The sequence below is a fragment of the Falco biarmicus genome, chromosome 3, assembly GCF_023638135.1.
Source record: "Falco biarmicus isolate bFalBia1 chromosome 3, bFalBia1.pri, whole genome shotgun sequence".
Classification (NCBI taxonomy): domain Eukaryota; kingdom Metazoa; phylum Chordata; class Aves; order Falconiformes; family Falconidae; genus Falco; species Falco biarmicus.
This window is the reverse complement of record NC_079290.1, coordinates 60,878,570-60,902,954: the sequence shown is the minus strand read 5'-3', so window position 1 is coordinate 60,902,954 and position 24,385 is coordinate 60,878,570. Positions and strand designations below refer to the sequence as shown.

The window sequence follows — 24,385 nt, the reverse complement described above, 5'->3', positions numbered from 1 at the left end:
TCTTGCATTCTTGGTCAAATTATAAAGACTACCTGTCCTCATTCTGCAGAAAATAAGAAGATCATGTAAACATTATTTCAGCTCTTCACAGCTGAAATATGAAATACGACACAACCTAGGGTTGGAGTCATCCTTCCTCCATTCCTTTCCTTTTGTTTCACAAGCCAGGGGCTTGAAATTCTCATGATTTCTGCATCATCCAGTTACCAACACTTTCCTCAGGAGATGAGCTCTATCTGGCATGATCACTACAAGCTCTCCTAACCCTATTTTGAATAATGAATAATTTCTTACTCCCCTTGCAGTTCCAGAAGATCAGAGCTTCCTAACCTGTATCCAAAATAGAAACAGCTTCACAGCTATTTCCATGGCTAGAAAATGAATGGCTTACCCATCTGAGGATGGATTTTATCATTGCAACTATTTTAGGGCTATTTTTATGGTGCAGTCTTTGAGACAGCTTACAGGATCCATTTGTTTTTCAATAGCGTTGGATATTCAGCTCAGTTTTGATAAGCAGGTAATGATGGAGTTGTTAAGCTGAGATGATTCCGGAAGACCCATTTGTTCTTTGTGGCTGTCACTGGGTCTCAACATCTCTGCAAATACCATTTATCTGACTGATATAACATTATTTTGGGGCTCAACATGATGACTAACTTGCATAAACAAATGACCCCACATAGCACCTTTTGGAGACAAACTTCTGCTTAACACACAGGCTAAGGTTTGAAAAAAGCATGCATCGAGGTCCATGCAGCAGCTTCCTAAATTTTGCTTTTTTTTTTGCTAAATGGTGCTTCTTGGCTTTCTGCCCAAGATTTTGATATTCCTTTTTGCTGCATCAGCCTTCACTCTGGATAATTTCTTAGTTATTTTCACAGGGCACTTTGATATTCATGTAACTTTTATTTGTATTGTTTTCTCTGCTTGTTCTCATAGCCATACAATGAAAAGAAAAAGGATATCAGCTGATCAGTAAGTACTTGCTATATCAGAGCGTTTGATAATTGCGCCATAGGGAATGGTACATCTTTTTGTGATGCATCTTGAGAAGAGAATCAGAAGAGAGAGACTAGAAGTGGAAATCAGGCAGTGGCACGTTTCCTCATGCAGATTCCTGGGCCTGAAGACAGAATGGCAGAGGAAGCATGATAGACTTCTTTAGAAATAGGATTTACAAACATATTGTGTCTACCTTCTACATATATACCGCATGCTCACCTCTTCTGGATGTATGGCATCAGTTTCTTTGGTTCTTGCTGCCTGTCTGTTGAAAAGAGGACCTTAGGAAGGTTCTACTGAATTCCATAAAAAGCACCAACTTCTGTTCTAGCTGTCAGGAGGAAGCTATTAAAAAAATGTCCTGGGAAAGACTTTGCAGGAAAATCTTGGTGGATGGTGCAGGTGTAATCAAGTCATAATAATAAAAAAGTTCCTGAGTAACTCTGAAATCCTGAACTGCAAGGCAGGAGCCCAGACATCATTAATTAACGGCTGCACACTGTTGATATCTGCCTGGTGAGCTGGGGCCTTTTTCCTCTTGTTCTTAAAATGCCTTGAACTGTGTAATTTGAAATGGATATAGACCATATGAATATAACTATTTCCCCTTCAGGTCTTTGTTTTTAGGTCTTTGGTAAGTTATGAATTCCCTATATGATGTGGACACCATTGAAGAGATCTCATGTCTGTACTATTATGACATGTTTTCCCTAGACAATGACAGAAATAATGCTAGATTGAAGTTGTCTTGAAGTAAATAATCTCATCTCTATTGAAAATGTTACTGGCAGTCAAAGTTTTGGTGTTTTTCTCTTAAAAACTATTTTAAAGATGTAAGCTCTGGAGGGCTACTTTCTTAGGAGGTTACCGAGTAAAACATACTAGAGCAACAATATGACAAAAGTTAATATGTGGATCCTATCCATATAAAATGACATCAACAATAACTTTTATGTCAGAGAAAGAACAAAACGATATTTAAGATGGGTACTATAACATTTATTTTTCAGTCCAACACCAAAAAGGTTGTGATTCTTTTTGAGAGTTGGAAAAAGGAACTTCACCTTCACTACTTGCAAGCTATGTGGCCTCAAGCCACTCAGGGTTTATATGAAAAACACATTATGAGGAGGAAGGGTGTGAGTCCTGGTGTAGTTGTGTGCATTCATCATGGGAATCTGAAAATACAGTACAGAAAAGAACAAATAGGAATTTGTGATGCCCTGAAACTCTTGAGCTCTGCTAAAGAAAGCAGTAGCAATGTAGGCAAATATTTGCTTCTTGACATAATGTTCCCAACAAACCATCATTTTTAGTGATCCTCATGTTGTTTTTCCTGGAACTTTCTCAGTGATGTTGTGAACAAGAGAAGAAAAATATGAATAAACAGGTTGCAGAGTGAGTAGTCACGCAAGAAGGCAAAATGTCCCTCTAAGGGGTAAAATACCTCTTGTATTTAAAAAAGCCTTTCCACCATTTGTGAACTCTTATTTGGTCTTGGAGGAGAGCTGCATCCCCAAAACAATGCCTGAAGTCATGCAGTACCACAAGTCCAGCACCACAACAGCAAAAATTGCTGAGCTCGAGGTACAACATATTGCTGTCAGGTGGCTGAGAGGCTGGTTACAAGTCCTGTAAACAAACGGGTCCCCCCAATGTATGGAAGCATCCCTACACTGATTTCATGTAGAGGGTCTTAGTTGTTATTACTTACACTTAAGGCAGCCAGTGGTAGGGAAGGAACAGTGTTTCTTCCCCCAGCCATGGCTCTTGCCCACGCCTTACCTAAGGCATGTCTTAGAACTTGCGAGAAGCCATGCTCGCTCAGGGTCTGGCGAGGGCTGTTTTCAGAGAGTGCCAACCCTCTTTGCATTAAGATGGCTCAGAGACTGCAGATCTCATACCCAGTGGTTTGGCATCTGATGGACAAATTTGCCTTTCATTTTCACCAGAGCCAATATTTTGGATTCAGTGTCTCACCAGTATTTAGAGATGCCTTTTAGCAGTGCTTCAGAAGGGAGAGCTTTGCCATTCTGGGATTTTGCGCAGAGCTGTAAAGTATCTGCTAGCTGTTACTTGCAAGAATGGCTGTGGTGCCCGCTTGTTCACATGAATGCCTCTTACCCAGCAGCACAACCCCCCCTTCTTTTCTGTCCAGCCTCTGCCATCCTGGTCCGTGTCCTGGGATGCCAGTTCCTCACCTCTGCCTGGGCGTATTGCAGCCCTCTGGGTGGCTGCTTTGGGAAGGCACTGCACTGTTATGTCTCCTGAGTTTCTTCCTCATGCATCTCTCCCCTCACCTAGGCTTCCTTTGCAAACAAAGCAAAACTTCATTTAACAGGATCTGGAGACCAGGTAACAAGTGAAATCAGTGTTAAACATAATCCAAGTCTATTCACAGCAGAATTTCCTAGCTTCTTTGATGTCTCTCACACAGAGGCCTCACAGCATCTTTTAGCTTTGTATAGCCAAGGTGTCAAGGTCATTATAGTTGTTTTCTTGTGTTGCTACTCAGCCCAGCTGGAGCTACTAGAACACTCCTATTATTTTACTAGATAATTGTTGTACATATATTCTGTACAGTTCTAATTCTCAGCTGGTTTTGCCAGCTTTCCATAGACCGCACAAGATGTTATTAACTAAAGAATGTGTTGTGTTACTTTTCTGTGTTACAAGTTTATTAACGATGACTGAGATGGGGCCCCTTCGGGGATGGTACCTACATTTTCTACAATAGTTGAGACAGCACAGATTGTTTTAGGATAGAAAGAGATAAGCTGAGGCACTGGAGTATGATTGTAATTATATAAAGCGGAGCTATCAATGTGTAAACAGACATTCAGGCTGTCAATGCTTCCTTTCTAAAAATTTGGAATAAGCTCATTTAACTTCTCACATTTGACTCAAATGTTTACAGAGCTCATGTTGTGTACTAAGGATTTGAAGCAAAGCCTAAAGAAAACAGCTACACAATAAACAATTCATTTTATAGATGGAGCTGGCACTTACTTTTATGAGAGCATATGGTGAATATTTAGAAGACAAGTCTATGCAATTCAATTTCACCTCCAATATGCATATTTTCCAGTGAGTGGCTCAAGGCCAAACAGGATAATATTCCTTGTGGAATCCCCCACACCACTCTCAATTGATTCAAGACAACAAATTTAATGTGCGCTGCCAGTCATTTGTAGATTCTGTAAGTTGAATGCTTTCCCAGACGTTAACCTCCACGGGACTAAGCACTCTCCTCTCTCCGGTTCACAGGAGAAAGCTCCTATGATAGCTAAATGTATTATTCTTGATATGATGCTAATTTATGGGTTTGATAATCTCAGTACATAGACCCTCTGTGACATCTCAATATTTAAGAAATCCCTTCTGTTTGCAGCAGGAAACTGAGAGTGTATTGACTTTTAGCAAGTGTTAACAAAAAGCAAAGCATTTTTGCTTTTAACGGTACTTCCCCCTGTAATTCTGCCCTGTTTCTTTTGCTTTGAAACCACAGTGTTATAAAAGGATCAGTATGAGTGGGTGCCCATGAAAACCCTTACTTGGAAAAGCTGATTGCAAAACCAGGATTGCTATTTACCACTGCTTAAGAGGTTTAGAACCAATATTGCTCTTCAAAGCATTTTCTTGACTTTCCCTGACTGCAAAACCAGTTTCAACAATTATTTTTTCCAGTGGAAGTTAAAATTCATCACCCTTTTTACTATAAAAAAAGGAAAATTGTGTCCCTGACAGAATACCTTCCATCGCCAAGGCATCAAATATTTATTGGGCTAATGGTGGAACCCTAGAAAAAAAGTTGTTACCACACTGTATTATCGTATATCTTTATCATTACCTTTACTTATGGTTAACTTGAGTATAAAATGGCTGAAATAATGCAAGGCTGCCAGCCAGTGAACAGCCTAGGAGACGGTTCCTGGAACAAAAAGCTTTACAAGTCAGAAAAATTTGTCTCTGACTCTGAAATACCTCTCATCAAAATCTAATACTTCAAACATAATGAAAATAAGGAGAAGAACTGTACCTCTGGGTACATTTTGAAATGGAGCGGAGAGCTCCTCGGTCTGTAAGGGTGTTCCTAGAGGTGGCTGGCAGTGCCCTGGTCCCTGTGCCTTCATTTCCCCTATGCGGAGGCAGCACAGAAATGGTACTGAGTTGAAGTATCTGGGCTGGACTCTCTGCCTGAGTCACCTTGGTGATTCTCAGTGGAACTAGCAGAGTTTTCTGCAAATAATTTTGCCTGTGGGTTTTTTACATAGATGTAAACAGTTTCAGAGGTCACCAGGATTAAACCTTGCAATGTATTTGTTTGCCAAAGTTTTAAAATCAGTAAAAGTGTCTGGCATGAGCCAGGGTCTTGGTCTGGAGCTGAAACATTTGTGTTCTGGTAAAGAATGAGGTGCAGATGAGCATTTGATTTTGATTGCGCATAAACTCAAGTTTCTGGCCTGGGCTTATGAGAGAATTAAGGCTAAGTTTAAATTAAATCCTAATGCTCGGTGTGGACTCTGAAAATGACAGGTCTGTCCCTCACGCTGGGTCTTTGTGTTATTGGTGTAAAGGTACGATGACAGTTAATAATGGGTCCCTCCTTGCCCTAGCTTAGCAGAAAGGGTAGGACCCAGGATTTAGGGTGCTGCTGCAGGTTTTCCTAGAACTAGAGCAACAGCTGAAACTTTATCTGGAAATAAGAAACTGCTTACAATGAAAGTCGTGGATCTTTTGCCAGCATGTGAGAGTTGATCACACCCGTGGCTGGACAGAGGATGGCATCTGGGAAGAGGAATGGGTGCAGATAAAGGTGATCTGCTCGGCTCTCATTTTCGTCAGCTGTCAGCACAGTCTGTGAAGGCAAAGACAGTTCTCCACCACTCCATTCCCCTCCCTATGCCGCTTGCCTTTATCACATAATGCCAGTTAGGCGACAGGCTTCAGATGCACCCACACATAGGAAGGTTAAGTTTCTTTTTTATCTGGACACTTTGCCGAGCTTATATAGTCTTTATTCTTTTCAAATGTAATGTAAAATGGAGTATGATACCTTTGATGAGTAGTCTGGATGCGAATCTCAACAGCACCGTGAAGTGCTGTTCTTCACACCTGAGCAGCTTTGTGTCCTGTCCTTGCACTGTTGCTCGTGGCAAGCAAGGAGTGGGTTCTGCTTCCAGCCTTCGGTGCAGCCATCAATTTGCTGAGAGCCGGAGAGCTGCTGAAAAGGCTGCCAGCTGGGGGCCCAGCGGGAACAGATTTCTTTATCCTCTGCAAACTGCCAGGACCTGATCCCATATCCTCTTTCTTGCTAAATCTCTTGGGTCCTTTAAGTACTTGTGGAATGGAGAATCAGGGTCCAAGACCAAGGAAGAAAGGGAAACCTACTTCTGTGAAGAAATTACAGAATTACCAGTACCCCTGGAGCCCAAGCGGTGTAACTGGCCAAAGTTACTGAATCACATGAGGAGAGGAAGAGGCAATCCATAACACTGCCTGTCTGCCTCCGTTTCTATCTATAATTTGAATGTTTAAAACTTCAATAAAGAATTATGAAGAAACATGAGGGTGACATTTCAGAGGACTGGCAAGAAATCTATTAATAATAAACTGAGCAAAATTAGATATAATAATGAAGAGTGCTCTAAACCCATGTCCTTTCTGCCCTCCTCAACTTTCAAGGCAGAATGCAGGCTCTTGTTGTTGATGCTAAAGCAGAATATGGTTGCAATGGTACAGCTGCTCAGTCATAAACATACCAGGATTATTTAGAAAGCTTTGTCTTTTAAAATTGAATTTGTGCCCTGACTTTGAAACCTGACCTTGTTGAGAATATGTGAGGAAATCATTTGATGCTTTGATATTGCTACAACAAACTTCCTCATTTCCTAGAACAGCATTAGATTTCCAGGAATGGTTTTGCCACCCTTCCCCTTTAGAGGAATCCAGTGCCCAGACAATTGACACTGGAGCAATTTCACAGTGTTCAGCAGACAACAGGCATGACATGAGTCCTTCTTTACCATGCCAGGCTCAGGTTAGCTGAGTAATGATGGGACTGGGAAGAAACAGTGCTCTGCAGATGCTGGGGTCTCTTTCAGCACCACAATACAAGCCTGTCCCAGCTGCTTTCCTATACTGGTTCCCATCGCAAAAGAACATATGTGCAGCTTCTGGGTGCAGACAAGCAGGCACAGACCAAAACTTGGTGCCGTCCACAGAGCTGAATGGGATATTAAACACAACTGACCTTTCTTTTTTCTTCCTCCTTTTTGTTTTAAACCCAGGCCTAGTCTCACCCTCGCTGTAGGAAGCATAAGGAAATAGATCGAGGTGGTACTAGATTTCATTTTCCCAATCTGCAGCACCATACTTGCTGTACAAACAGCTCCACACAATGTCCCTGCTGCTTGCCAAGCTGGCCTTTAATTGTGCTGGGTGATGGCAGGCTGCCAGCACCACCTTTGAGACTGATGTCACTACCAGTCTGTGACACGCCTGCAAGCAACATGTTTTCATAAAGTGCCTCATTCACCACTGAGGCCAGTTCTCATTTGTGTTTAAATCCCTGTATATGGCAGTGTCACCTGCAACTCCCAGGGAATCCCCAAAGATGCTGGCTTGAACTGAAAGCTGTTTTCCACACTAGCAGTTAAGGCACATGCATATTTCACACTACAGAGTTGGAGATCAGCTGAAACACGGCATTTATGATACTGTTATTTTGTGCTGTCATTCTTGGAAAAAGCAGGAAACATAAATGCGGGCAGATCTGCGAACACATCCACTCCAGCTGCCCTGCTCACTGTGCTCTGCTCTCCCTTGTGTGCTGACTGGGCAGCACAGCAGCCTGCTGGGAACAGGTCCTCCTCTGGGCTCTGGGGAGCTAGGAGTGAGGCAGCAGTGGGAAGCCCGTGGCCAGGATCCTTGCAGCCAGAGCTGCTGTCTTCATGGAGGATGCCCAATAGCACCAGAGCTGGTCTCTATTTGGGCAGTTTTGCCTTGACCAGGAGGGTCAACTCCCAGCCCAGGGGAATCCAGTCCAGGGCTACAGTCCCCTTACGGTGGCTGGAGCTCATGCCTGTGGCTGTAATGCCTTGTCTGCTCTTACGGTTGAAGCTTTAGGCAGTATAAGACACGGCTCAGTAATGTTCTTAAAGTACTTATTAACTTAAATGCTTGGGAATACTAAAAGACCTGCTCTTAAACACTGGAGGGATGCTCTCCTTTTGCAGGCTTGTCTTCTCTAGCCTGACGGCCCCTTCTTATGCATAGGATCTGGAAGCTTTTATTAAACCTTGCCATTGATCCACTGTAAGTGCAAAGGCAGCCTGGTAAACTCAACATAGCCTAGGAAGGAGCAGGAACAGGGTGTTTTCAAAGCACTGCTGCACCTCACTAAATAAATCATTTAACTTCGAAATGCCTCAGTTTCCCAGCTGGCAAAACTCCATCACAGGAGAGAAAGCAAACTGCCATATGTTCCCAAGAAGCAAATGGCTGTATAAGTGTTGTCTGGGTTCGTGTAAGATCTGAACAGGGAAAACAGTGTCACAGTTCAGATGGGTAGTTAGAAAAGAGGCTGAAAGTCAGACACAGTCCTGCTGGCTGCTAGCTGCTTGCATCCTTAATCTTGGTTCCTGGAAACTGGATGAGCAGTTGTAGTTTCTTTTGTTAGCTGTCAGTTTTGCTGTGATGCTGCCTGCTCAAACCTGCCGAGCCCTCTGGATTACTAACTTTACCACTGTTGGATTTCCCATCCGAGTTAAAAAAACCCCAACAAATATATCTTCACAGAGAGCACACGCCTATAGAAAAATGGTGAAGCGCACTCCTGTCCTGGGTCATAGGACACAGCCAACTAAAGGGCATCCAGCCTGCATTACAAAAATAACTGGAAGTGGATCTTTTCTTGCATAGCACCGCTACTGCATTAATGTATTTCTGAATGACTGTGGATTTTCCCTATTCAAAGAGGCCAAATTCCAAAAAACTCCTTTTAAATCTGTTTCTCTCACTGCCAGGAACAGAGAGACAAAGAAATTCCTTTCTCTTGCCTCTACTTGCTCAAATTCAATTAGCACCACAATTTCTTCCTATACTAAGGAAATAGCTGCTGCCTTCACAGGTCGTTCCAGCACAAAAGTATTGCACAGAGATTCTGCCACTAAATATAAAACAAGTTCCTGGTAAAATACAGCACTTCCATATACATGTATTTATGCTGCTATAAGATGACATGCCATAGCAGTGCTATAGGAAAAGCAAACACCTACCCAGCACAGCTATGCTTTATCCAGGAGAATGTGAGGTGTGTCTGGGCAGCACCTTCTGGGGACCTTTCTAGCCCTGGTCCCCCTATTCCCCCAGCACAAACCTCTGCACTCCCTGCCCTGGGTACGGGGCACCTTTGCTTTCATCTTGCCCTCTCTGACAAACTTACATGGACATGTGTGTGCTTGTGTAATTAGGTGGTTTTGTGTGTGTAAACATAATAAAAACAGTCTCTACCACACACGGATCTTTCCCAAGGGAGAGGACAATCAAATAAATTATGGGACAGATGTTAGTCACACTGGTAATTACACATGGGATGTTAGCGTTCAAATATTGAAGTGGTAAGTGTGGCAGGACTGCACAGAAGAGGGAAAATTATTTTTAGGTGTCTGTTTCTTACAGCCACATTTGCAGAGGGGGTGAGCACACAAAGCCTCTTTGATTTTGTTTGGGACATAATGTTTCATTTCCATTTCTCATTTGGAAAATACCAGGTTAACTGAGGGCAGCCCTACCTCAAGTGTTACCTCCCTGTGCAGTGCAGTTGCTTCAACTGGGTTGCCCTTCAGCTTTTCAAAATCTCCCAGTGAACGCTAGTGCCTTTTTAATATTATTTTTATCTTGCTGCTCAAACCAATTGCCAGCAAGTCCAGTCAATAAACTAAACTCTGGTTTACTTGGTTTAAACAGAGATCCATGCCTGCTTCTTTTGCTTTCTGATCCAGTGTAAAGCATCGGGAGGACTAATGGCTGTTTCTTACAGCTTTTGAATATACCGCTGAGGGTATAGGTGTCTCAGAGAAGGTTTTGCAAAACATATGCTCTGTTAATGCAATATGAGGCTGTTTTTAACAGCCATCATGCCATAGCTGTACAGTATTTGACAGATGTTTTACATTTTTTAAATCTGGTGGCACGCTATAAACCATGTCTTTGGTGGGGAAAGATTTGCATGCTGTTTGATGTATGTGCCAGCTCGTGGCCTGCTGCTCCCTAAAGCAAAGGCTTATTTGCATAAAACATGCATTAAAATAAGGTTTATGTATGTAGCAGCACACTCGGATGCTTGCTGGAAAAAGGAAACACACTGTGATGGAGGTTGAAAGCCAGTGTACGCATCTTTTGATAGCGTCTGTATGCTTCATCTGATCACACTGATCTGGAAAAGAAATCAAAATTTATCTGTGTAGGTGATTTAGAAAGAAAAGTGACAACAAAACTGGCCACCACTCACATGCTATTCCCCAGACATTTCTTCAGTCACCATCTTGCTTAGTTCTTCATTAGCACAGAAAAACATGCTAGACGTTAATCACAAAGACTTCCTAAGTAGATTAAAGGCCAGTCTTCACTGTCCATTTAACTTATCTTTAAAGCTCTGCATTGTATTTATCTTCTTAATCGGAGCTGAGCTTTTAAACACAAATACTGTTTAAAAACAGCAGAACAAATACTATGTGCTGACTCAGCACTTTTATTTCCAAAGACCAGCTTTGCTGCAGTCTGCGGTTACGACTTCCGTGCTGCTGATATGGGATGGAAAATGGTGCTAAGAGGTGTGGAAAAGTCTGGCTGGTTGGCTTCAGTCCTGGTCTGGAGGACATCTCCTTCACCCTGTTTTGTAAAAGGCCATTTTATAGACCATGCAAGGTATCTGTTATTAGGGGCCTGGTTTTACCCCTATATATATATACATATACATAACTAGATGTAAAGAGATAAAATAGACTTTCTGTATTAAAGATAGATAGGTAGGTAGATAGATAGATAGATAGATAGACAGATGCATCTTTGTATTTCTTTAGGAGACTGCTTTCAATATATACATTTAATCATGTTATCTTCTGCGACTATATTAGCTGTTTATAAGTGGTTGCTCTTTAGCTGATGTACTTTTAGAAAGATTTAATGCCTGATGTGCTGCCTAACGTGTTTTATTTCTGCATAGTAGCTGTGGAGGTGCTGCCTCTAGGCAGCTAGCAATGAACTTTCTGCATGTAATGCATTATTTTCTGTTTAAATGATTGTTTCTAGGCTGTAATTACTGTGTCTGCACTGCAATATGCAGCAAGCCTAATCAGTTCATCTGCCAGCACTGTCTGCTACCCTGACAAGAAACTAAAATCATTGCAGGCCTGACCTAATCAGTGTCAAGGTTAAAAACAACTCACTGTTTCTTCAGATTGGCCATTCTCTGCTGTAAGACCAACGGAGGCTTCAGCAAAGTGTGTGTGGATTTTTTAAACTAGGTTTTACTGAGTGACCTGACTCCCAGAGAACGAAGTGTTTCCACATATCCAATACTTTCTGGTATGTAGGTCACGGTAAATTTAGTTAACTTGCTAAGTAGCTCAAATGATAATTTAATTTTGGTGTAGGGTGGTGTTTATTTTTTTTCCATTCAGGTCAGGAGTGGCCTCAGGTAACAGTGGGCTAGTTCCTTACTCTGTTCCCCATCCTGGCTCCATTTGGGTTTCAGAGCTGCCTTTGCCTAACCTGAAGAACCAGCACCAGAGGGATCTTCTGCACTGGTGTTGGGGTGACTTCAGGGTAACTCACTCCACTGGGAGAAACCAGAAACCCTGGTAGTGGGACTGGCTGAATAAACCAGTTCTGGATATGGGAGCTGGTGGTGGCTGAGCAGTGCTTGTGGGACAGGGTCCACGGTGAATGGGTGTTCTCCCAATTCTTTGGGAAGGATTGATGTGAAACCGGAAAGCTGCTTGTCTAACCTAACCCAGACCTGTCAGCCAAGAGCTAAAGCAGGTTCTTCCCAGCAGGGAAATGTTTCTACTGAATTATTTAGCTCTGTTCTAGGAAGGTGCACTAATTATTTGCTGCATAAAAGCAACCCATTGTACATGAGGAGGTGTTACACCATAGTGCTGCAGATTCTGAATAAATTTGCTTCTGCTCTTGATGTGAAAAAGGTTGTATAATTCAGGGAATAACGTGCCTCCATTGCTGCCACTGCGTTCTTCAGAACGTCCCTGCTTGGCAGGTCAGTCTATCCTGCTGAAGACTCAAGGGCTTGTTGGAAAAATGTGGCACAGGACAGGTCCATTGGCTGGGGGTTTCCCTGTCAGTGAAACATGAACTGATTTTAAGGGACGCTGTCAGTGGTATAGATGAGCAAGGTCTGTAACCCCATGTCGCCTCCCATGCAGTAGCACAACTCAGGGTTTGCTACAGCCAAGCCATAGGTCTGGGGTTGCTCCCTGGGACATCAGAATCAGGCCTGTTATTTACCAGACATGGTTCAGGGTGCTGGTTTCCAGGGGGTAATTGTGTCTTTCCTGACTTCTTATTGCTGTTTTCCTCCTAACTGCTCCATGGTCCTACTACCTTATAAAAAAATGCGCGTAATATGCTTTTTTTAAAATATGACTACACATCAACTCCTACTTGTAAAACATGTGAAATGCCTGTACAAAACATTTAACTTGCATTTTAGGTGTATGTGGTGAAGCTGTGGTGTTGTCAGAGGCATCACAGACTGAGGGGAACACAGATAATTTGTGAAGCCAGGGCTTTGATTTTTGTCTGAGATGTGATTTCTGTGACAAGCCACAGTGACATCGTACTAAGTCTCAAAAGTCTTTGGTTTTGTCATGGAAATAGTTGTGACAAAATCATGGCCTTTATTGTTCCCCCTCTCATTCATATATGCAAAGTAGATTTTTTTTCTGTCCTGCCGATGCAGTGTGTAGAAAATAGAGAGAGGAACAACACAATACACATCTTCTGTCAGACCACATTAGGAACTGAGGCCATATTTTACAGACAAACACATTGAAGTGGCAGTCAGAGACTTGTGATAAAAACTCCCAAAATGTCTTAGTTACTGAAGCCTTTTCCCTGGGCAGAAAATCAATGAGGTTCACGTTGTTAATTCCTAAGCACTTAACATTGCAGTTCTTAGTAGCTAAAACATATGGACTGCTCCTCTCCGATGTAAAATGGGAAGTTTTCCAACGCCCCAAAATTGTGCCCTGTTGCCTGTTACTGCAGGGTTTAGTATTTTGGAGCCGAGTTGGTTCCAACCAACTTGGTGAGAAAAAGGTGTCTGCTGAGCAATGCCTGTGGGGTGAGCCTATCCACTGGCACTCACCTCTCTCTTCTGCAGCCTAATCCAGAGGGATCACAGCTGGAGAGAGAAGCAGGAGGAGGATGAGAGTACCTGGGTCCGTGACGTTTTTCTGTGTAAACCTATTCTAAAGTCTTTCTGTAGGGATTAAAAAATCCAATTAATTATATATATATACATATATATATATATATGGATTTAAAAGGACAAAACAAAATTTGCTATTCTTGACATTTAATAGGATTCACGTTGCTTAGCCTAGCAGCAGTCTTCTCTTTTAGTGCAGTATCTGCTTGTAACTGCTTACATTGCTCAGCCAGGCTTATTGCCACCAAGAGACATATAAAACTCTATATCCAAACTATCTTCTTTCTTCTCATTCAGATATTCATCTGCTTGCAGCTGCCAAGTACACTGCTTTATAATTTTTCTCTTCTATGGCCTTCTCTCCCCAGATCTCAGCCCATCACCCTGGGCAAAACTAACCTGGGCACAACGTGGGTGCCCTGTCCCCAGAAGGAGAGCCTTTCTGCCACCCGCCTCTTGGCCTTCTGCACCTCTAACCTGCAACTGATGGCTGCCAAACCAGGGACTTCTGGAGAGCTGCTTTGTGTCCGTGCTGCCACAGCCCCACCTTTGCCTCCAAACTGTTACTCTGTAGGGAGCAGCTCCAGGACAAAATGCGGCAGTGGCTTTGCTAAGCAGCCTGTTGAGCCCTCCCTCACCTGCAAAATCCTGCCCAGACCACCAAGTGCTCTTGGGTTTTCTTACTTTTTTTTTTTTCAGAGGATGCTGACATTGGCCTGTAGAAGGTGTTTGTACACCGAAGAAAGAATGAATAATGAGAGGAGAAGTCCTAAACCTGCTCTGCTAGAAAAAAAAGTGATGGTTTTCAGCAGTAGATGCTGGTTTTTTATTCTACAGACATCAATAGCAGGGCAGTAATCTCTCGCTCCCAAACCTGAAGGCAGAATGTCTCATACTCTTGGAAGATGGATAAGAAGATGATAAACAGGGAAGGGAAGCAGACTTTGCTTAAAGCCATTAAGCCTCTCTAGAAAGCAGCCTGGGCTGTGTGGAGACTGAAGACATTAGCTGTCATTTCGTATGAAAATTATATGTACTCAGCAGCATAATAATATTCTAGCAGGTTGCAGTGATTTACATAAAAGGAAGTCAAAACAGGGAACAGGGAGAAAGCAAGAGATGTGGTACCTCCCAAGAGAGCAGGTGGGAGCTTGATGGGTACTCAGGGAAGGAAGTGTGCGTGTGTGTGAAGACGCATGTCTTGGGGTACTCTGCGTGCATGGAGGGGACGTGAGGGGAAGAGGGAGGTGGGCCAGGATGGCCCAAGCCCAGTCCTTGTCCAGCCACAGAGGCGCAACCCTGATGTGTTGCTATGTTGTCCCGTTTTGGGTCTTTCCTTGTGGACTTGGGTAGGTGAGTTAAGAGGCCATACAACATTGCCAGTGGTATGTATCCACGTCTGCCTGGTGTGTAAACGGGAGGGCAGCATGTCAGAGGGTGGCTGACTATGGAGAGGCACCAAGGAAAGCAGGAGAAAGGGGTGACTTTTCCCCCTTATGCTGCCCACATGGAGTGTTGTGGCAGGAGGGACACCCCAACACCCTGGGGGGCTACAGCCCTCCCAAAAGATGTCTGAACTGGGAGGGATGCCATGGATCACTGTCCTGCTCCTGATCCCTGCTGTGTTGCAGGACCAGGTGATATCCCAAGGCCATTATCTCAGGCACTACAAACCTCTGGGTGAAATCCAGCTATCTATTTCAACCTCATCAGGGGAAGCTGTGACAGACATATTCATATCCCCTTACACTAATTTGTGTGGCAATTTGTGAGGCTTCTCCTGCCCTGATTATTCATGAGGCAATAATTCAGATATCCCACAGACACTGAGTGAGCTGCAGACCTTCTAAAAAAGACTTTTAATTTTCTCTTGGAAGTTTTAAAAATAACCTTAGATGGACTGCAGACCTGTCATTTATTTTATGATTTATTTAAGTAATTATGGAGTATGCTGGAATAATGCAGGGGTGGGAGGGAATCCCCCAATCCCACCAGCAGCAATATTGGAAAATAAAAGCCCTGGTGTTTCCAAAGAGCCAGTCCAAACGTGATATTTCTTGAAAGGAGCTTATGTTTAATTAATGTGATTCTTTTTAAGTTCATCCGCAGATTTTTTATTTGCACTTAACCTTCTCCTTATTGCTGTTGCTTGCTGTCTCCCTTTTCTCAGCAATTTCTGCCATTTCATGAGCACTTCACCTGTCAAGCCACAGACAGCTGCTTATCCTCACAGCCCTTCCTACTCCAGGATGGCCAGCAGCTAATTCTGCAGGCTGGCGTATCCCTGATTTGAAAGGCAAATACCATTTCCTGGTATCAAAGCTGCAAATCAGTCACCTGAATTTTGTTCTGCATCATTAAAAAAAATTACAGCTGTCACAAGAAACAGAGCAGCATTTTCCCTTGCTGGTAGTCAACATTGCTCGTTCATTTGCAACATTCACTTAATTCATATAGGAGAAAGAGCTTTTAAGGAAGCGGCAACCCCTCCCCCTTTCTCTGCAAAGTTGCTCTCGGTAATTGAGATTTTGAAAACAAACCAGGATCTTTCAGTTGTGGCTCAAGTCTTCTTCAATAGCCATTGTGACTCTTTGACCTTGTAAAAACCTCTTGCACATGCTCCTCCTTCCACTCTGAAACAGAAATTATTGCAACAATACCGCAAAGTGTCGCAGCAAGAAGATTTTCAAGCCAGTAGGGTGGCCACCATGGACAATTTTAAGCATTCAGACTTGGTGGGGGTCAGCTTAACATTCACAAAAAACGCTAGCAGTGAGGCTTTTATGACAGCTGGGAAGGCAATTATCACTAATATGACTACTGCTGCTCAGGCCTGGCACTGGACACCCCTTGTTTTTGCTGGGGCACCAGAGAACCATTAAACAACTGCACTTTTCAGTCCCTGCCTGTCTTGGTAAGTGGCAATTTTCATAATGATGACCTACAGGTGGACATTTTGACACCAGGTTAATAGCCACGGGCCTAAGCAATACGGGAGAAATCAGACCTCAGCTGGCTGTTACTTGGGAGCTAGGGAGTTTGATCTCATCTGACAGCTGAATTAAACTTCCTTGAAGGCCGGCCATGACGCAGCAGGACAGGATGTGAGGGGCTTGTTGCTGGATAGAGCTAACCAGGAAGGCTTCTAGGGATCCCATACGGTGCTCTGCAGCAAGCAAGGCTCAGAAAGCCTTGGCAAAGGAAACTGGACAGGAATGAGCCAGTTCAGCGATGGGATAACTAGGCAGAGCAGTTCTGGGTCTGCCAGAGAAAGCATGTGGCCAAACAGATCGTCCCAGGCAAAGTATATCGAGAGGCTTCCACATCTTCAAAGTACATGAATTCTCAGCTGCATTTACTTCTCAGTGTTAGCCACCGGTTTTACAAAAGCCCCGGTTTTATCGGTCTCTGTGTGTAATGCAGATGAGACCTAAGCCTGGATTATCACTGGATATGTCATATTTTTGGTATTACATTTAGCCGGCTGGCTTTCACTCCCGTGAACAGCTGAAAGCCACAAGCCGTACGGCCTCAGAGGCACTGAGAAGATGAGTCCCACTATCTGTGTGAGCAGCTGCTTTGCAGAGTTTGGTGAGGAAATTCAGAAACTTTCCCATGGCCTGATCCAGTGCTCACAGGACTCTGCAGAGCACAGCATACTATTTGGTGTTGCCATGATTATTTCATGTAAAGAAGCATTCTTCCCATATGAATAAAGGAGGAGTCTGGGGGCTTTTCTCCCCCCAGTTACATGAACCTGGGAAGTACAATCGTAAAAAAAACATCACAAGGCACTCGAGCAGCTTGTAAATACTGAGGGGTTTATTTCCACTTCACATGGTCTCCAACAGACTCTTAAACAAGACCGGTTACAATTTAGTATGCCCAGAGATCTCCATGGTTTTCCCAAAACAGAGGAAGTTCTCAGTAAATGCTGTACATAGCCAGCTGAACTGCTAACAATAATTTAAAAACTCCTTTTGTATAGTCAATGCAAGAATACCAACAATAAAAGTACAGTACAGGTAAATTCACAACAATATTACAGTGAAACAGTTTGACTCACATTTATGTGATGGTACAGTAGCAGTATGTACATGCACTAAAGTGCGAGGACCCAGAGGCATGCAAGTCAAGTATTGTAGGTGTATTTTACAGCTAACTCCGTAAGACTTTCTGAGGCATTCTTTTTTTTACACTTTTCCTTGTGTTTACCTGTATTTCCCTCCATCTCAATTAATACAAGCCTAGTGAACGAGCTTAATGGCTTTCTTCACTACTTAAAAGGTATCGCTTCAGACAGTTGAAGCATCTTTAAGAACCTTACTTTTAAAAACCAGTAACACTGACATTAAAATAGAATAAAATTAACTTAAGACCCTAGTTTTACATGAAATAATAAAAAAAGTCCAACCCAAAAAACCCAAAACACAAATCGAAAACATAACAGTGCAAATATAACCAAAAGGCAGTCAGTATTTGGAGAGAGCGCGAGCACGTATTCAAATTCCCTTAAAACTTAATTTACATTTTATTTTAAATCTTACTTTATATCATTTTTACCTTTTTTTTTGTTGTTTTTTTTTTTGTTAATATACTGTATGTAGAAAAGATGGAGACAAAAATAGTTTTCTCAGCTATGAAAAAAATTAAGTTATTACAGGCACATTAACTGTTTCATCCTAGAAACAACTCTGTTTCCCAGGTCAGACATTCAGCAGCTGCATCTGAGAACATTCTTTGACCTCTCCAAGCGGACCTCTCTCCTTCGGGGCAGAGACGGCTGGCGGGCGACCTGGTGGAGGCGGGTCGCAGCCCCCCTATTCCCGTGTGGAGTCAGGCTGGTCGCCTCCCTGGCTGGGGGTCTCTGCTGGCGGCTCCTTGCTTCCACTCTCCTCTGAGGAAGTCAGGTCTCCGGTGGACTGCGACTGTGAGGCAGTAGGGGAATGTGAAGCCCATCGCGAAGGTGGGCGACGGTTCGCTGGTCTCTCTGGCCGGGAGAAGCAGGGTTGGAGGGACGGGGCTAGTGCAGAACAAGGTAGTTCCTTGGCAGCCAAGAGAGCAAAACAGCGGTTAGTGACTTGCATTAGAGGCTGTCTGGGTGTGCAAAGGATTAAGAAACAAAAGATTCAAACTAAGCTAAGCATCTGTCATGTCGCGGGACAAAAGCAAGCAGCAAACATCTGGCCATGTGAGGGCTCCAGGTATCTGCATATATGTCTGTGATTTATGGAACACGTAAGGAGAGAATGAAAGAAAGACGCTGGGATGAGCTGGAGTAGCTGACAAACTTCCATTTGCTAGTTCTCCTTGTGCTAGAAAAAGAAAAGTGCATTTGCATGATAATTCAGGAAAATCCACTATTCATCTAAGGGCTGACCTGGCATAAAAGGGCCAGGTTTGGAATTTGCAAGTGGGTTGAAAATCTACTGCTGACCTCTTTTGTCTGCTTCAGAGTTCAGACTTCTTAGCAGCAGAATAATGACTACAGGAGTAGTTATGGTCTCCAGCTGGATGAATGATGAGGCTTACCTACAGATTTAATCTTCTGGAACATCACTTCTTAGTGCCAGCTGCTGAAGCCTGAATTACGGGATTCGGTGGTACTGTATGTTAAAGACAACATTCACAGGAATGGAAGAAAAAGGAAATTTTATTCCTCCACTAACTTTCCACTGTTCGGGCTTAGTTAGCCTGCCTTTGTGATTAGAAACAATCTGTAGTTGTGATTTTTCACCCTAGCACTAAGTTGGTAATTGTCTCTAATATTTATGACTTTGCTCCTAGTACAGCTAGGCTTCCTGCCTCGCTCCGAATGCTCCTGACACCAAGATGAGTGATTGTGGGAGCCAGTCTGTCTTGCAGTGCCAAAGCCAAGCTTCTGAATTTCACCACATCCTTTGTAATTTATAAAAGCAAATCAGAGGAGTTTGTCAACCTATAGAAATGTGTACACTGAGAAGCAGTCACTGGCAAGGACAGGAGAGTTCAATAAAAACCAGTCTCAAAGTCAGAATGCAAACTGGTGATAAATGGAGAGACTGGAAACAACACAATGCAAAGGAAAAGCTCTGGCATGGTAAGGCACAGGGGAACCACAGCAGCAGTACGATACAGTAGGAAGGAAAAGATTCAGCACACTATTTCACGCAGAGAAGGAGAAATGTGACTAGGGATGGAGGATACTGGAGAAGGTAACATGATGTGATTGGCAGTGAACAAACAAGGTGATATGCCATTGAACCTCTCCGTTGCATTGGGAAGACCAAACATGAATGTTACATGACAGGAAGATCAATTTTGAAGACGCAGAGCTGAGGTGCGGGAAATGGAGCTTGTGTATGTGCGTGCTTTGGAGAGAGCGCATCTTCAGACTTGGGGAAGCCTCTGCGAAGGGCAAACCTCAGTGCCTTTGGGCAATACGCAGCTAGCAGGGTGCTCTGCAGTTGCACATCACCGCCCAAGCCAGAGCTGTGCTTATCTGCCCTGGGCCCTCGCAGCGAACCATGGCAGAAGCTGGTCAGGGGGGCTGCAGAGCCTCGGTCTGCAGCGCTGCCTCTCTGCATCCTCGCCTCCCACCCCATCTCTGCATCCTAAACTTCACAACAAACCTTGCTAAAATATAAATCGTTGCTAACCAGAAGGTTGACTCCGTGTCCTTACCTCACCTTATCCCATTGTGACTGGGGCAACATATGGTCTGTGAAAGCTGCCACTAGACTCAGATTTATTAAGATAAATCCATATGTGCAGCAAACCTCGCAGGCAGTGCAACACGATGAATTGAGGCTATGAGATTTGTGGGTTTTGTCTTAGCCTCTTTCTAAACAGTGGCTTAAAATGATATCTCTGTAGTGTTGCTTAAAACGGTATCTCTATAGCGCTGCTTGCTTCTGGCTGCTTTATCCTGGTTTCATAGCAGTAAAGGAGAGTTAGCGTGGCGATAACGAAATTTATTTCCATTGCTGCCTCCCATTTCAAAAGCCTCTCTCCAGCACGCCTGCAGATGTTGGTCAGCTTTTACTGAACAGCAGGGTTAAGCTCGTCTTATCTGTGATGTACACATGCCCAGCACAATGCAAGGCTGCGCTGGTGATGGATGTTGCTCCAGGGCCAACAACTGACTGGCAGCGTAATCTTATAACGTGCTGGCTGCTGAGTCAGGCACTCCCACCCGCAGTGTGGCTTCCTCAGTGTGCGCTAAGGAAATCCCATGACAAGGAAACTGTCTGGAAGGGTTTGTGAAAGCCCCTCCTCACTTACCACATGTAGCTGTCATAGCTAGGAAGGATTTTAGAAAAATTAATATCCCGTGGGTAGTTTAGTTTGTTGGTTGCTTGCGGGTGTGGATGGACAGGCAGCACTTTTTAGGCTGGACACTAAAAATGGGAAGGATGATTTCAGATTTAGTTTGCAGCTATTTGCTAAACCAGGCTGTCGGCCACTGTGGCTATGCCTGTATTAATGAATAAATAAATCAAGCAGTTTTCTGGCTCTGATCTGGAGTGGATGGTCACAGCTTATGTCTGCACAGCTTCTCCCAGAAACTGGCCAAAACTGGGGTGGGAACAGCTTAATGAGGTGACCGTTGGCCATGGGCTGGTGCTGCAGCCCCCTCCCCAGCCCTCTCCACCCACTGCTGTAGCCACGGCTGGAGGGAATGCACCCCAGGGCAGCCAGAAGCCCTGCACAGTGCTGTGCATTTGTCAAAAAAAAAAAAAAAAGAAAAAAAGTTTGTTACAAATCTGAATCCCTTCCCAACACTCTCACATACCTTTATATTGGTCTTAAAATCTGCTAATTTTTTAAAGTTTAACAAAAATCCCAACAGCGCAAATTTTGACTTAAGTGTGACCTCTTCATAGCCTGTGCTGCCGCAGGAGATGGCAGATGGGCTCCTGTCCTGAGCGCTGCCTGACCGGTGCCTGCGAAGGACCCCACAGTGATGCTGAGTGCGCACTGGTACCTCCGGAGCTGTGGTCATTTACTTCCCTTTGTTAAACCCACACGTTCAGAAATGATAGCTTTCGGAAAGCTCTGGAAACAAGGTAGAAAGGACTTACAGCAGTGAGGCAGGCAGGGTTAGAGTCCCCAGGGGGCAGTTAATAAGACAGTTTGGTTCTGGACAGAACAGACAGAAAAGAAAAAGAAAGCAAGTAGGTTGGAAAGAACTGTTTTAATCAATTATTTTTTTAAAGTGAAGGTTTCATGTCAGCAAGGAAGAAGTCTCCAGATGTTACTACCCACTCAGATCATGTTACCGCTGTTATCACAGGGAAACTAATAATCAAAAATAAAAGGTAAATCATCAGCAGAAAAGGATTTAGAAAGGAAGGAAGCAAACCAACCAACCTCTTACAATCCTAACACAGTCTCAGAAGTGGACATAGCATTAAACAAACCAAACATTTCCACTCAGCAGGGAAAGACATCTGTTATCCTTTGTCAACCTTGATTAAGGCTAGGGAAAAACCACATTACTATGAAAGAAGGATAAGTTGTAATTTTTTTGCTTTGTTTGATTTCAAAAGAGAATTTATGCTTAGGAAATCTTTAACAAGCGAAAAAGCAACCAATACTTTGTGCTTGTTGCTCATGCTTATGTTGCTTAGGTTTCATGAAAGACCTTTGCCTCACCCTTCTCCCTTGCTCCTCTTTAACAGTGATCCTGGATGGGAGACTCAAACTAAAGCAAAAAACCTTTAACTCTGGCAACACCTTCCCTTCTTTTCAACATTTCCTGTCCCATGCTGAACGGTTCAGTGGCAAGTGTGCGGCAATTGCTCTGCCCCGGCAAGCAAAGGATGCAGCAGCCGCCCTCTCCTCTGTGGGTCTTTGGATGGTCTTTTCACGGTGCTGCCTCCAGAAATGAGTCTGACCCCCATAACAGGACTGTTGTGTAACCTCCATGATTTACACCCTTGCTAGTCATGGAATTAAAATGTTCATACAGCACTTACGTTGTTAGTTAGGTAATGCTAATCTGCATTTTTAATAGTAATATTTATAAATCCCATGATACGCAAGTAAGACAATGGTTTGCTGAATTAGGAGGATAAGACACTAGTAGGCTGCACTGGGTGAACATGAATTTGCTTGTAAGCAGCTCTGGGCAAGTTAGAAAATACAAAGTTATTACTACTCTGTATGCATATACACTCATGCACACATACATATGTATGTAAATATTTAAATGTATGTACGAAATGTATTTCATATTTGCAGCAGGACTATAAAAATGTAATTACACTACTCAGAAGCTCAAATTAAAGAAAAGCCACCAACAGGTGCTCCACGCAAGTCTAAAAGTCATTAATATACCATGCCACAACTGCAGAAACAAGAAGGCATTTGGTGGTAAGAAGGTCACTTGTCTTGGACAGAAACCAACAGGTGAGGGGGAAGCAGAGCAGGGATCTACAGGAGGGTGGCAGGGGCAGTGCTGACATGACACTGCCCCAAGCACAGCCTGCCTTCTCCAAGGCCATCATTCGCTGAACTCCTCTGGCTTTGTACAAAATGTGCAAAGTGGAATTTGTACAAAGTGTAATTTGTGTGGTTAGTGTAATCCATAAATAGCCCAAGACATCTCCAGAGTCTAAATTTATTTGTGGTTTTGTTTTCAGCAGCAAACCCATGCTCCATTAAGTATATCTTGTAGAGCACCACCTCACCTAGGAAAAACTAACTTCATTGTGTGAACACCCACGCCCTTCCTCTTCAATGCACATTCCTGAGAAATGACAAGACCATCCAAAGTTCATAATAACCTGTGCATCTAGACAATGGTTAGAGCGACCGAGTAAGAGTTGCAAGGAAAACCAAGTCTTAGCTCTGAGGCTGGGAACTCAAAAAAGAAAAGGCAAAAGATACTGAGAATTCACAAAGAGGAGCAATTTTCTACCAGGTTGATGGTCAATGAGTTTTTGCTAAACAGCATTGACCCAAATCTCTGTACATAAAACTCAGGTACTGACACTAGCTGTATTTTGCCAACAGCAGTTTCTGATGTCATGGGATGACACCCGTTTATTCATACTTGAAATCTGACCAGACATCTAAAAGCTGCAGGAGGAAATCAAGAGCTTCCAGGGATGCCTTGAAGGCAAAGCTGAGTTGAACCTGTAAGAGTACAACACACTTTCTAATAAGGACCATTAGTGCATTCCCAGTATTTCAAACCAAGGACAAAATTCAGATAGCTAGAAAGAGTCACATAAATGAGACTGCTTTCCACTTTTATTCACTCTGAGGTTTGTGCATAAAGCCCACTTTTATTCGCTGTTAATTATAAAGTGCATGTAGTTTCTTTTTTATATGTACAAACTTTCTTATTTATATCTCTTTAAACTGCATATAGGGAATATATCCTCAGCTTTAGATCCTCTGTTAGGCAAAAAAGATCACGTCCTCTGAGCAGTACCTGCAAACCAGGAACCCATTGCCCATGGAAAGCACCCACTAGTACAAGGCAAACTGCAGATCAAAAGTCTCAGCGCCTGGGTACCCACAAATCCTTCAAGCCAAATGTTGAGTTAGAAAATGGGGTTTGAACCTTCCCCTGAGGCTAGCTGAGGCAGGAGTGGTAGAGGTGAGCCCAGTGAGGCCATGGTGGGATGTCCGGTGCACGCAAGGGTCAAGGAGGAGCTGTTGCCCTGTGGCTGGGGCCCAACAAAACATCAGAATGCTAAAGGGGCAGCATGGGGCAGAGAGGATGACGGGCTCCTGCCCCTGCCCGGGGGGCTATCACTGATCAGGAGGGCACAGGCCATTTCAGTGCTGTGCCAGAAAGGCAACAAGCACTGGTAAGATCTGGGCATAATTCAGCTTCTTCAGGCCTCCTCAGGCCAGCAGTCTTAGGGGTACAAAGGTTCACCAGAAACAGGAGGCTTAATAACTGAATAACTGATAACTGAAAGCTTTTGT

At 43.5% G+C, this 24,385-nt stretch overlaps 1 protein-coding gene across 6 annotated transcripts in view; it reads right to left on the bottom strand.

The window, feature by feature from the left end:
• Positions 1-17,259: 17,259 nt before the first annotated feature.
• MTCL1 (microtubule crosslinking factor 1) overlaps positions 17,260-24,385 on the bottom strand; it is a 118,919-nt gene continuing 111,793 nt past the window's right edge. For 4 of the 6 annotated variants that reach the window (XM_056332283.1, XM_056332285.1, XM_056332284.1 and 1 more), the window contains one exon: positions 17,260-18,504. In XM_056332283.1, coding sequence (XP_056188258.1) covers positions 18,280-18,504 — 225 coding nt within the window. In that variant the 3' untranslated portion in view covers positions 17,260-18,279. Of the gene's footprint in view, positions 18,505-21,522; positions 21,581-24,385 lie in introns of all 6 variants that reach the window. The other 2 variants (XM_056332287.1, XM_056332288.1) reach the window with 1 other exon arrangement.